Source organism: Equus przewalskii, chromosome 10 (genome assembly GCF_037783145.1).
Source record: "Equus przewalskii isolate Varuska chromosome 10, EquPr2, whole genome shotgun sequence".
NCBI lineage: Eukaryota > Metazoa > Chordata > Mammalia > Perissodactyla > Equidae > Equus > Equus przewalskii.
The window spans coordinates 26,730,215-26,744,832 of NC_091840.1; the positions used below are offsets into that span (position 1 = coordinate 26,730,215).

The window sequence follows — 14,618 nt, forward strand, 5'->3', positions numbered from 1 at the left end:
AAATCACGTGAAAACTCCATGTACTAAGCAAGAGAAAGCCTCATTTCCTAGAAAGAACAAAGAGTATATGATGGATCCTGTTCATAAATTTAATAAGCCTTATGTTGATAAGAGATTGAGGTTTAATTTAATGCCCTTAGCGAAATAAAAAAGGCCCAATAAATTTGCATCTGAGACCGGGAGCTAAGTTCAGTCAGCATTTTCATGTGTTACTATCTATGATGAAAATTTATAACATGAATCCTTTAGTTTTAAAATTCAATAATTCACAGAACCATTTATGAGTTTGCTGTTGCTGAGCTCTAGTTTACGATTAACATCAGGCTCACTTACAAAATGTCATTAAAGTGGCTAAAATAAGACGATGCAATCAGATAAAACAGAAATGTAAAATCAGAGATGGGAGGTAAAAATAATTCTTGGATATTAAATATATTGATCTTTAGAGATATTTAAATACAACTGACAAACATCTAGGACAGAAACAGCATACCGCTGTTTTAAATTATGGTGTGGAGAATAATAGAGGCATTGAGAGATGCTTATTAAAGCTGGGGAAACGTTTCACGGAAAAGGTGGGAACTGAACTGGATAATACATTAAGTACAGAGCATGGGCCACTTGTGCGAGTGAGCAAAGGCAGAGAGGTGGCAAAAAACAGGCTGCATTAGGGAGGACGGAGACTACTCTCATTAGAACAGATTATTTATGTTGCGGAGCAACAAAAAATTTGGTCAGTGGTATAGGGTGCAACTCATCAATAGCTGTAAATGCTGACCATCTTGATCCTTTAAGGACAAAGAAGCTAGTAAAGACACTTGAACAGACAAACAGGATTAAGATCATTTTTAGGTAAATTGAGTCTATCACCAGTACATGTGGGCATTTTGGGAAGAAGGCCGGAGTTAAGACTAGAAAGAGAAGGATGAGTGAGAGACCTCTTCCAGTATCTCACGACAACTCTTCTGATCTGAGTGGCGGCCCCTCCTCTAAAGTACTACAGTGTCCAGCTACACTACTCAGTGAGCACCTTGCCATAAAGGTATTCAACATTTGGCAGATGTGAACTTGCTGGAAAAAACAAGTCTTATACTTCTGCATATCACCTAATGCACTTATTTCATGAGCAATAAGGAAATAAGGCCTAGGCTACATGGAAACAGCGGGAATGAAGAAAAAGGAAGAACCCAAGACATATGAAATTACCAACCCTGGTTTACTTTTGGTATTATGGATCCTATCACTCTTTTTAGTACCTCAACTTTTTGTTACTTTTCAAAGTATTTTCCTATACCAGAGGTTGGCAAACTATATTGTGGCCCAAGGATCTGGCCTACTACCTGATGTTTTTTACACTCTGCCATGCAAAAATGGTTTTAACATTTTTAAATGTTTGAAGAAAAATCAAAGGAAGAATAACATTTCATGATTCATGACAATCACATGAAATTCGAGTTCCAGTGCTCACAGGTGAAGTTCTACTAGAGCGCGGCTACGCCTGCTCATCTATGTCCTGCTACAGCTGCTTTCAAGCCACAATGGTAGAGGTGAAAAGTTGTGACTGAGATTGTATTGCCCACAAAGCTGATATATTTACTGTCTGGTTTTTACAGAAAAAAATTTGCCAACCTCTCCTCTACCATCATATTTATTATTTATTTGGCAACACTTGCAAAACTGACAAATATGCTTTCTTACAACTTACAAATATAATCAGCATTTTCTAGTGAAAATAGTAACAATGTGTGCTGTTCACCTGCTAATTTTACAATCCCAGCAATCCAGAAGACTTTGGTAGGCAAGCTGCAGTCTGTATTAGGAACTTCTACTCTCACATTTTCTGAGATATCACCCCAGCAGGTCCCCATAGGTGCCTGTCATATAAAAATTATTAAATTATTATCTTATTAACATAAAGCCTAAAACATGTCATTCAAAATTAAACATTACCATCAATAATGGAAACATTAAACTAAAAATGGTATTTAATTCACTCATTTTTCTCTAAAAATAGCACTGTTATTTCTCTTTCCACAGAATTCTATTTGGCAAAAACCAGGGTCAGGGTAAAGAGGAAAAGAATTCACATATATTAGAACAGATCCACGTCGACTTCAAAATACTGTCCTCATACAAGAATTGAGCAGCAATTTTTTCAAAAGCTGAATCACAAACTTGGTAGGAGATTTCACAGGATAAAGCTGACTTAAGAAACATTATTTTTAATATGCACTCAATAAACACACTTTTACTTTAACTTCTAATTTTAAAAGATCTGGCCAAAAGGCAGAAAGAAAAATAATTCCAATCAGCAATGTGGTTCCCAAAAACACAGGAGAAACAAAACTTAGTTATCTACATTTTCAACTTAAGTTAAATCCATAGAACAGAAAGATAGTCTGTTAAAACAACATATGGCAAAAGCACTGGATAAAGTTATTAAAAGGGTGGGTTGAAGAGTCTTTGGAGACGCGTACCATGGTAAATTGTTAAATAATTTATTATTTCTAAATTTCTCACGTAGGAATTACTGTACCCAAGAGAAAACTTTCAGTGTTAGAACTGGTAACCACTTGCCTCCACACCAAATGGTTAAGATGGGGACTCAGAAAAATGATTAAATGAACACCACAAAGGGATTTTTCCAAAATCTAACATAGGTTCCCAAATTACAATTTCCAGTACATTTTAATCATTAGAACTTGAGGCCATTTACAATTATTTGGAGTTTATGTAATGGTTAATTAAATCAAATAAGTGAATTCAGGAATATAAATGCTGATAACACCAGTCTCTGCGGCCCTTGATAATCTGGCTCCTCATTTAATTTAGAACCTGATCATAGAGAAAAGGATTAGGTGAGGTCATAATAAGAACAAATCAGGGAAAGACAAAATAGCTTCAAAGCTCAAAGATGAGCAAACAAAGACATCCAGCAGCCACACGAACCAGCCAATATGAACGCCGGGCAAATGTCTTCCACGCAAAGCCTCTCCTACTTTGGTGAATGCTAACCAACAGGAGGGTTAACCTAAAACTACTCGACCCCTATCCTCGATAGTTTATGGCATTTCTGAAGGAGAGGAAGAAACTGTCAAATATACTGAACTAGGATAAGTCTTGAAACCAAAGACAGAGTCAATTTACGGCTATTGCTTTAATTAGCAAGCAATGACTATACTCCAATACCTTGGAGACAGTGGCCTATCTCAACTATTTGTGATTCTGGAAAGGTACACATAACTATCTCCCTGAGCTGTGTGGAAAATAATACATCCACTATGACTATCTCTTTCTGCTTTTTTTAAATTGAAAGACTGGACTCTTCAGGTTCTGTTATCTCCCCCTATATCACTCTAGACTGTAGGGCCATCCCTATTGCCAGCAGATATGATCAGAAAAGGAGAGCCTGGAAGGAAGACAGCTAACAGATTAACGTATATTAACACAAAGACCATGTATTCGTTTCTGTGAGGATGAACCAATTAGAACAGATAGATGCAGTTAAATATATGCATTAAATTAAGGCAGACTATCCACCCTTCTTTGGCTGCCAAATCCTGTGGAACAGGTTTATCTTTTGTTGAGAAGAGGCATGGTTACGCTGACAAGGTAGGGGTTAGGTTGGCACACTGCTAAGTGATTTTGGCATACAGGACTCCCCTTTGAGCGAAGATATGACAATGTCATACTGACTTTTAAAAAAAAGCTTTAACAACTGTTTGGAGAAAATAACTTTTAGTCCTGTTTTATTAAAGAAAATAAAATATCCATATGCTCACTTAAAAAAACAAAGCTAAGGTTCCCTTTAGTGGGGGAATATTAAATAGTTTTGGTCCCTACAGTCTGGATTGGTATAGGAGAAAGTAGCAGAAAGTGACATTTGTTCTTGCCTGTAAGGTTGTGGTTCTGCTAGGCCCTCTTAAACCAATCCATATGGTTCACTCTAAGAAAAAAAATGAAGAAACAAAAACAACAAAAAAGAGCACCATAGTCATTGCATAGTATGTGCTCAATGTGTTGAAATAAGGTAATTTCACAGATACATCTGCCCTTTTGTTTAAAATGAATATTCTTAAGTGTGGAAGACTAAATGACCCAGGGCTTGACAGCCATCTTCATCCAAGTCATCTGTCTTCTCTTGCTGGCAGGAGGGACACCTCTGAAAGTCTGGATTGGCACAGCATGAACTAGCAGAACCATAATTTACAGGTAACAACAAATTTACCTTCCAGACTCAGGACGAGAGGTCCACCTCAGGCTCCTCCCAAACCAGGAAGATCTGCTCCACCACTTCCTGCTCCAGGGCCACTCGTGAGGGCTATCTGGGAGCGACTCTCCTTCCCTGCAAGGCAAGCTGTCATCAGGTCCTGCAGGACACGGCCAAATCCAAACGCTGAGCGCTCCCCAGCACAAATGTCTGACAACCTCCACCTGACTGTCTGTCTGTAAAAAGACAACTGGGTGGGAAGTCTTAGTTTCTGCACTTCAAGAACATTTCCAGATGGTCCAACAGCCCAGATGGCTAATATTTAGACTCTCATAGAGGGCTGATACTCTGCACTTATGATGCTTTATGGCAGAAATACAAATTTCCCTCCACAGAGCTGCCAACTTACAACTTTCAACCACCCACAATCTTTATTAACAAAGAGTTTAAGTGGGCAGACGTTAGTCCTGAAGTTGTACATAGGTAACCAAGAAAGAATCAATCCCAATAATGATATGGCAATGTACAAAAAGCCACCATTAAAATACCTTACGACTAACAGGCATATGGTCACTAAAGTACATCTAATAGAGAAAGACAAAATATTATTTTGCCAAAAAGGGGAGAAAACATTACAGGAAATTAATTAGAAAGAAATCACAACTCTTAAATACTACTTGCTGGAATTCGGAGGAAGTAGAAACAAGAAAAAACACTGTTCCCTCTTTCTTCAGAAAGTCCACTCATCCTGTGACTTGATACCATAATCTACTTTTTGAGGTGGTGGCAACAGGGAGATGGGGTGTGCAAGGACAATACAAAAGGAAATGGGAGGCCTGGGGTAGAAGATTAAGAATGAGGGAATGCTATTTACATGTGAAAAGAGCTAGGAAGCAGTGACGACTAATTTGAAAAGCATAAAACAGTCCATAATTTTTTTTAAACCATATTATACTGTTTCAGAATTGGGAGATTCCAATAGAAAAACAAGAAACATTTTAGAAAAAAGACTAAAATTTAAAAAAAACCTAGATTATTTAGGGTTTAAAACATAAAAAACAGATGATTTCTATATTAGAGTCCACTGCTTTCGTGCAGAAAATCTATTTCATGGCAACACTCAAAAAAGTTAACTCAGATAGAGCACTCATAAATGACAGAAATGAATTCAAGTTTTATTTCCATTAGAAAGAAATTCTGCAATCTAAGATGACATATTGAAGATTCTAACGAGTTAAAATGAACACAAAGTCATTTATTTTCAACTTTCAGTAGAGTCATGTATATGTGTGGTCAAGGCTAGGGGAAGAAACAAAAAATAGTTTTACTTGAAAGAGATTATTTTACTAATAAACACATAACTGAGAAATGGATTAAGAGTTTTACTATGAACTATTGTTACTGTATATACACAAACAAAAAGGCTTTTGTTTTTCTCCTTAAAGTCCAAAAACATAGTTGTGATACTTGTTGCAAAGAAATATGGATAACCTTATCTGCTCAAAACAGCGGGCGTGCAGGTGAGGCACCCAAGAGAGGATCAGAACAGATCACCTAAGTAACACCAGGGGTATTTGGGGGGGCAGGATGAAAGAGTATAGTAAACTTAGCTTCAAGTTACAGCATATATGTGTACAAAGGACCTTTTATAAAATACAAAACTACAACTATCCTCAAGGGAGAAAAAAGTACGATGATTACATTTCTGGTCTTACCAATGACACGATCAACAAAACACCAGAGTATCAAACAAAATAAATCTGATTGTAAATACATGACTGGAGGAATAGGATTTCAGCTTTTGTATGTTTCATGTACATTTAATACTGGCACATTTTGGCCTGTGCTGTACGCCTAGGAAAACTATTTCACTTGATTTTATAAGGCAAATAATGGAAAGATGAGCGCATCAGTTTAAAAGACTATAGTCTTTTAAAAAAAAAATTAAGAGTGCTTTAAAGGTAAGTGTTCTGCATACACACAGACCAAGTGGAGGCTCCCCTGGGTTCAAACATATTACTAAAAGAAGAAAATCATCTGTGAATTTCATTCATATATATAATGTACCTAACTGGCATGTGGCACTACAGTAGTATTTTGGAGATTCTTTCACAGTTTAAGGATAGTTATGGATACTGTTTTTAGGGGCTGTGAAATAACAGAAAACATATATATTGGTCTCTGTCCCTGGTTCCTGGTACAGAGCTCTTAAAACCTTTGTAATTTCCTAAGTGGTAAGAGCACTAGGAGCATCTTTTGTTCTCATATTTGGTCTCTGACCCAAGGTCCTGACACAGAGCTCCTAAATCCCTTGGAATTTATGGGTGACAGGAGTGTCTTTTCTTCTAATGAGGTGACTCTTGGTATATAGCTTCAGGATGAGAGCTGGTCACCAGAAAGACCAAGCTATGATTAGAAGCTTGGAACGTTCAGTCCTATACCTCATCCTCCAGGAAAGGGAGAGGGGCTGGAGACTCAGTTAATGACTGATCATGCCTACGTGATGAAACCTCCAGAAAAATCCCAATATACGCAGTTTGGAAAGGTTCTGGGTTGATGAACAAGTGGAGGTGCTAGGAGAGTGGCGAGCCTGGAGAGGGCATGGAGGCTCCATGCCCCTTCCCACATACCTTGCCCTATGTCTCTCTTCATCTGGCTGTTTCACCTGATTCCTTTATTATATCCTTTATAACAGACTAGTAAACGTGTTTCCCTGAGTTCTGTGAGCCACTCTAGCAAATTATCGAACCCAAGGAGGGGGTCATGGGAACCCTGATTTAGAGCCAGTAGGTCAGAAGTATAGGTGACAATCTGGAACTTGCGACTGGTGTCTGAAGTGGGCGCAGTCTTGTCAGACTGAGCCCTTAACTTGTGGCATCTGATGCTAACTCTACGCAGATAGTGTCAGAAGTGAACTGAATTATAGGACACCCAGCTGGTGTCAGAGAACTGCTTGATGTGTGGAAAACCCACACATCTGGTGTCAGAAGTCTTGTGTAGTAGGAGTGTGTGAGTAAAGGAGAAATACAGAAGTGAACCTATAGGGGCTTAATTCAAAACCACATCAAGAAAAAAAAGGAGAACCAGTCCTGATGGCCTAGTGGTTAAAGCTGGACGTGCTCTGCTTCAGAGGCCTGGTTTGGTTCCTAGGCGCGGAACCACACTACTTGTCTGCCACTAGCCACGCTGTGGCAGCAGCTCACATAGAACGGGAAGGACATACAATTTAAATATACAACTAAGTATTGGAGCTTTGGGGAGGAAAAAGAAAAAGAAAAAAAAAAAGAAAGGACTTTACCTCAATGAAAAGCAAGTTAAAGCCCAAAGTTGAAAATTACAATCCAGCTATTGAAAAAAGTAACAAGAGTTTCTTTATTTATAACAAGAGATAGATTAGATGATTTTTAAGATGCCTTACAGCTTTGTAACCATATGATTTAGGATTAGCGAAAAGTGCTATTAGCTAATTCGTGGTTTCCAACCTCAGAGACTGCCAAGGAAGGGGGAGCCAAGGGTCAGGGGCCAAGGCTCCGGCCACACCACCCCGCCCCTGCCAGACCAATCAGTGCAGCTTCTTCTTATCCTAGCTATGTTTACTAGGGAAAAGGGGAATTCTGCTGCTAAAAAAAAAGCCTGAAAAATACCACCTAGATAAAATGAAAGATATACCAGATATATGGCAATCATAATATACAGATTCCTAAGTAGATATATTTAATGAGAACTGAGGCTCAATTTCCATTGCTAATTATAAAAATGTCAAGCACCGTTGTAATCAAGTAATCACAGCAATTACTGAAAAGGATATAGTCCTATATCGTACTTTGCAGAGACTTCATTCCCAGAAGATTAAAGATACACCATGGAAAGAGGAATTCTCTTGAAATTCTATAACTTTAGAATTAATCACAATCACATTTAAGTGCTGGCAACCATAAAGCGTTTACTTGGAACCCTTAATCCAGAAGAGGTTGGGTTACGTTAAAGAAACAAGGCATTCGAGGCTCTGCCAGGGCCCCATGCCCAACTCCTGGTGCAATCACAACAGCTCTGCTTCCACGTTACACACTGGAGGTTTTTTATTTTTTGGAAGATTAGCCCTGAGCTAACATCTGTGCCCATCTTCCTTCACTTTATATGTGGCATGCCTACCACAGCATGGCTCACCAAGCAGTGCCATGTCCGCACCCGGGATCTGAACCAGCGAACCCCGGGCCACCAAAGCGGAACATGCGAACTTAACCGCTGCACCACCAGGCCAGCTCCTGGAGGTTTTTTAAAATCATGTTTGAAAAAGAATCTCCTAGGAGCAGGGAAAGGCTCCCAAACTCTGATCAAGTTGGAGACAAGGCAGATGTAGAGTCTAGACGAAGGGGGCCCAAATGATGAACCAGACTCAGGGCAGGTGTTAAGTCTCAGAAGAATAGAAGATTGATGATACAAGGCAGGGTCTCGCACTTCCAGCAGCTCCTGACAACAGGTTTTCTAAAGTCAAAGCCAATAACTCTCTTTGGAGACCTAGAAAATGATCTTGGGGGAGAACCATGAAGAGTCAACTCTAAAGGACAAAATCAAGTGCAGTATGAGGTCTGACCTCTAAACCAAATGGCTTCAAATGAAGATGCTGGTTAAGGCAACAACGCAAACCCACTTGTACTAAAATACACTAACAAATTAACAATATAAATGTTTTCCTATTTGATAAGGAGAAGGCAGTAAAGAAAGATGAGTGGACTAGGAAGGCACAGGGTGACAGATGCCTCAATTCTGAGCAAAAAAGAGGAGGCTCCACAGTATGATTATTAATAATCCAGCTAAGGTTAGCTGCTCTATTTTTCATCAGACAACAGTTCAATCTTAAAAAAGCAAACTCAAAAACAAAATCAATCAATTTTAGTATCAGAGATTTTCTTGCAAAGAACTTTAATATAGTATTACTATTCAAAGATAAAGACATGAAAAAAGTGATGTTTTTGGGACTCTGAAATGCTATTTTTTAAATATCCTGACTACTTAGGTAAAATAGCTTGACATGGTTTATGATATTAAAACATAAAAAACAGACTATTAAAATAAAGATAGGAAAAGAGATAAAGGCTATTCTGAAGGAGACAACAGACAAACATTCCAGGAATCTGCAATAAATTATCACAGCTGAGAACTTAATCTAGTCCTGAGCTTCTTAGTACCAGAAGGAACTATCCCACAGAGGAGAGAAAGATTTGCTTTGTAGTTCCCTTTAAAGCTGCTGCTGCTGTGTATTTAATATATCTCACAAATGTGACCCTATTATTAGACATTACAGTAAAATAAATCACCTACTTCACACTGAGATAAAGTAAGATTCCACTTAGGTTGGTTCAGATAGTCAGCACGCGAGCAACTAAGGACTTAACACCCGTAGTTTCAAGAAAGAAGACTTGCAAATGAATCAACTCAGCTTTAATTTATATTTCTACCACTGAATTAATATTCTTGACCTTGATCAAGATCCCTTATTGACCGTGAATGAATGAAAATTCATTTGGATTTCCATAGCAAGAAGCCAAGCTCAGTTCTGTCCACATGCTGTTATTTAAAAGTAAAGCCTTAACAAAATGCTAAGTGCAAACAAAATTTCATTCATTAATTTACTAAATTCTCTTTTCTTCTTATACATGGTCAGTAGCGGATAGAACCTTTAAATATAAATTAAACTTATAGTCAGGTTTAAAAAAGTATTGGACAGAATTACTCAGATAATTGAATCAAAAGGAATAGAATCAAAAGGAAAGAACTTATCATTAGGTATATTTTTAACATAATTCTGAATTATTTCAGATGTTCTGTAACAATTTACTTGCTAAAAACATCTTGCAAAGGGTTTTCCATGATATACAGCACATATTTCAGCCCATAAGAATATATTACTAATAGTTTCTTCTTTGTTTTTGTGATTTTACATTTGGAGACAAAAATAAAACGAAGAAAGAGCTTTCCTTTTCTGAATTATCAGGTCAAATCACAAAGATTTAGGTAATATAAATGATGGATGGTTTCTATTAGGTTGAACCACATGACATTGCTAATATGCAACCACTTTTGATATACAAAGGCAATTTTATATGATTCAACTTAATATGAAAATCAGACGAGAAGAGTACTTTTCCTGGTTTAAAATAATTTCAGATTGCAATTTCTTTATACTAAGGTTTTACTTACAAAACTTACTGAAGTTATTTTTAGCTATTAATAAGTATAATAATTAATAAAAAAAGACATTTCCACTGCAACGTGTAAGATAAAAACCTTCTAAGGATAAAATGTTTAGGTGTTATGTACCTTCAGATTTAATCAACTAGGAAGTATGTTAATACAAGGTGAGAAATTCCATACTCACATGTTTAAAGCAGGTAACTGGAGCTGCTATAAAGCTATTGCTATTGATGTAGTTGCCCCAGCTGAAACCTTCCATAGAGACTGCTGCTGAAACAAAACAAAGGTAGATATATTACAATGCTTAAATCTTCATAAGAAGGCTATTACTTTAAAATGCAAAATAATATGAAATTAATTTATCACCTTTAAAGAAAGTTTTCTTTTTTTCTGTAAGGATTAAAGAACTTCTCTAGAGAAACATGAACTTTAGGATACATCATATTTGCAAACAAACAGCAGTTTGAGTATTCTTCACACAACACGTGCTCCTCGGGACGTGAGTAAGAGCTCTCCAGTTAGGAAAGGCAGAGAACAGCGGAGAGCAGAGGTGTTCAGGCTAACAAACGCTGCCATGGCTGCCTTTGCGTCTTTATTCCCACGCAGCTCTTACTGTGCACCTTGGTGACATGTCCATCCAGCATCTACCATTTAATACATTTACTGCCTTTCTCCCTACTTACCTCTTTACCTTTGCACTCCTGTTAAGAATCTTCCATTAGAAATGGTCCTTTCTTCTTATTACTCTCTTCTCCCCAACCCCTTTGAAGCCTGCTAAATGTCCTACTTCTTTGCCAATTATCTCCACAATGCTCTCTACCATCCATGGCGTAGAGAATCAGTACATAAAAAATAAATAATAAACCAAATAAAAAACATTAATATTAAGGAGATTGCCACAAGTACTAGAACTTGTGAATGCAACTATTCTCTTCTAGAATAATTTACTGATACCAAAACCATCATCAGGAAGCCTAATGTCATAATGCGTTAACAGGGCATAGAAACAGCTTAGATAACCAGAATCCCAAATTAAAATGTCACTAATTAAAACCAGATGAATCAGTATCAAATATTTCACCTTTACTGCATTCACCCATATTACCTGCTTTAGTCTTTGCTTGATTTTGCAAGGTAGCTTGATACTGAGCATAGGCGGCTAGTTTAGCAACTAAAGGTTGTTTCTGAAGAACTTTTGCTTTCTTTGTTGGAGGCTTACCCTAAAACAAGAAGAGTTAAGTAAATAGGATTCTTTTTCATCCTCCCCGACACTGAAAACTAACTTGATTGCACACTACTCATTCTGCTTAAGTAAACATCGAGGGTTTAGAAAATTATTCAAGCGGAGGAAATACACAAAGAATTTTAACATGGGAAATCTTTTCTGGAGTTCTGCTACAATGTAGATTTCTAATATGGGTAGCAGAGCTGGCACAGACTAAAACAGCAATATGCAAATTAATATGTTAATAAAAAATTACACCCCATAAGATGTTAAAATATAGGCTGTGGTGGATACATGATTCCTTCTTATACTAGATAAAACCACTGGTTATTCACTCATGCAGGTTGCCAAGCATTGCTATTTATATGGTAAGAGAAGACAATTTAATGTTTAAAGAGCAAGTGACTGAGGTTTATACCTTTAGTGCTAATGCAAAAGATCAATGACAAAATGATCATTGGCCAAATTCAGTGTGACAAACTGCCATCCACTTGGGTACAGACCACTGCTCAGGATCTTTAGGTACTGTCTATCTGAAATATAGAAATACATCTAAGTGATGTATTTCCTTAATTTGGGGGATTTAAATAATCCTTTCAGTGCTATGTAATGATCACAATAAGTTAAATGAGAATAAGAAAAATGTGATCACTCAAGTAAAATACATTACAAAAATCAGTTACATAATGCCTTCAAAAAGTTTCTATGCCACAATACCAACAACTTAGTCAAATCATCAAATCTTCAGTCATTTTGTAGGCACTGATGTCTGTTTCAAGAAAGATGATTTTTTTTTCCATATCATGAATGTTTTCAAAAAGGTCAGTTGGATTAACCAAATATATTTGGTCAAGGTATCATATGGGTTGTAATCTAAACTACAAAGCAAAGATGATGGGAACATAAAACCAAAGGGTAAATTATTTCCCCGCAAATGTTGAAAGATTCTGCCTTGATGTTAACTCAAAAGAAAACAAGGGGGGAAAAATGGATTCAATTTCTATATATAAAAAGTTGTTTATTATGTTTATACTTGTTTAGAAAAAGCATAAGTATTTTTAACTCACTTACACAAACAGTTCACAGTTTATTCTGGATAGTATGTCTTATCTATTTATAATAGCTGTTCAATTTTTAGACTGAACAAACTTTGGGACTCACCTATTTCCTAAAAACGTGGGGTGTAAAATGACAACTGGCCAATTGGGCAGAGGTGGAATGCAGTGAATCACAGTCAAATGACAGATCAACGGTGAAAGCCAGAGAAACGACAGACAGAAAGAATACGAAGGTCTCTGTACCGTTACCTGAAGTCTGGCCAAAATGCTTGCCTTCTTGGAGTTTGACGAATAACTTCTTGAACATGAAACGCTGCAGAAACGCTTTGTTTTAGAGTAAAAAGCATCTCGCACACCAACCATCCCACACATTTCGCAGGTAGCTAATTAACAAAATAAAAACATGGGCATTATGATAATATAATAACACCAATTTTTACCTAACAGTTTAATAATTTCTCCAACTGTCTAAAGGTTTTAATTTAAAAGTTTTCCTTAAGAGAAAATTTCTTCTATCTGTTACACAAATGATAAAATACCTACACAAAAATGAGAGAAAAAGACTGGTATGATGCCATGGCTAGGGGGTCCAGAAGGTCCGAAAATAGCTCAAGGTCAGAAAGACTTTAAAAAGGGTCAAAAGACACACAAATGTAAGCCAGATTCAACTAACATTTCCTAGTGCTCACCCAGCACCAGGAATTTTCATATACATCATGAGCTCCAGTGTTTGAAAGGATTATAAACAAAAGATAAAAAGAAATACAATGCCACTGAGGATTAATTCAAAGTACAGCACAAGCCTTTAAAACACTGCAAAGAGTGAAACCTAAAAAAAGCCAACTCCTGGAAAAATCCTAAGGGCAATGTGAAGATTTTCTTAAGTTATATTCAGAGGATGAGAAAAAAGGGATGGGTTCCAAGCTTGAGGTAAGTGCTCCATTATTCAGTGATGGAAGAAGGCAACAGAACTCTAACTATTATTGTGCCTCTTTGGTAAATCAGCATAATGGACAATAATCTGAAAAGCAAAATTAGAAGAACAAGGATCACAAGCTCAAAAAAGACAAACAGGTACATACCCAGCAGCAGACTGCAGAGTTATACGGTAGTTCCATTTTTAACTTTTTGTGGAATTGCCACAATGTTTTCCATAATGGCTGCACCAATTTACATTCTCACCAGGAGTGTACAAGCCTTCCCCTTTCTCCACATCCTTGCCAACACTTGTTATTTCTTGTGTTTTTGATAGGAGCCATCCTAACAGGTGTGAGGTGGTATCTCACTGTGGTTTTGATTTGCATTTCCCTGATGACTAGTGATGCTGAGCACCTTTTCATGTACCTAATGGCCATTTTTATATCTCTTTTGGAAAAATGTCTATTCAGGTCCTTTGCCCATTTTTTAATTGGGTTATTTACTTATTTGCTATCGAGTTAAATGAGTTCTTTATCTATTTTATTAATCCCTTATCAGATACAAGATTTGCAAATATTTTCTCCCATTCTGTCGGTTGCCTTTTCAATTTGGTGACTGTTTCCTTCGTTGGGAAGAAACTCTTTAGTTTGATGTAGTCCCTCTCTTTATTTTAGCTTTTGTTCCCTGTACTTTTGGTGTCTTACCCCAAAAGTCGTTGCCAAAACCAATGTTAAGGAGCTTTTCCCCTATGTCTTCCTGGGGGTTTTTACAGTTTCAGGTCTTAAGTCTTTAATTCGAGTTAATTTTTGTGAGCGATGTAAGATAGTGGTCCAGTTTCATTCTTTTGCATGTGGATGTCCAATTTTCCAAACACGATTCATTGAAGAGACTATCCTTTCCCCATGTGTGTTCCTGGTGCCCTCGTCAAAAATTATTTGACTGTGTGGGGGCAGGCCCTGTGGCCAAACGGTTAAGTTTGCGCGCTCAGCTTCGATGGCCCAGGGTTTCACAG

General features: G+C 37.2%; 1 protein-coding gene across 32 annotated transcripts in view; it reads right to left on the minus strand.

Annotated features, from left to right (window-relative positions):
- The window catches only part of MBTD1 (mbt domain containing 1), a 67,555-nt gene that overhangs the window by 20,420 nt on the left and 32,517 nt on the right, over positions 1–14,618 (minus strand). For 11 of the 32 annotated variants that reach the window (XR_011523085.1, XM_070560727.1, XM_070560725.1 and 8 more), the window contains 4 exons: positions 12,932–13,071; positions 11,511–11,625; positions 10,590–10,675; positions 1,757–1,874 (listed from right to left, as the gene is read on the minus strand). Coding sequence is in view for 27 of the 32 variants with exons in the window: in XM_070560727.1 (XP_070416828.1) it covers positions 1,757–1,874; positions 10,590–10,675; positions 11,511–11,625; positions 12,932–13,071 (459 nt within the window). In the remaining 5 variants the exon portion in view is untranslated. The remainder of the gene's footprint in view (positions 1–1,756; positions 1,875–10,589; positions 10,676–11,510; positions 11,626–12,931; positions 13,072–14,618) is intronic. The other 21 variants (XR_011523089.1, XR_011523088.1, XM_070560744.1 and 18 more) reach the window with 3 other exon arrangements.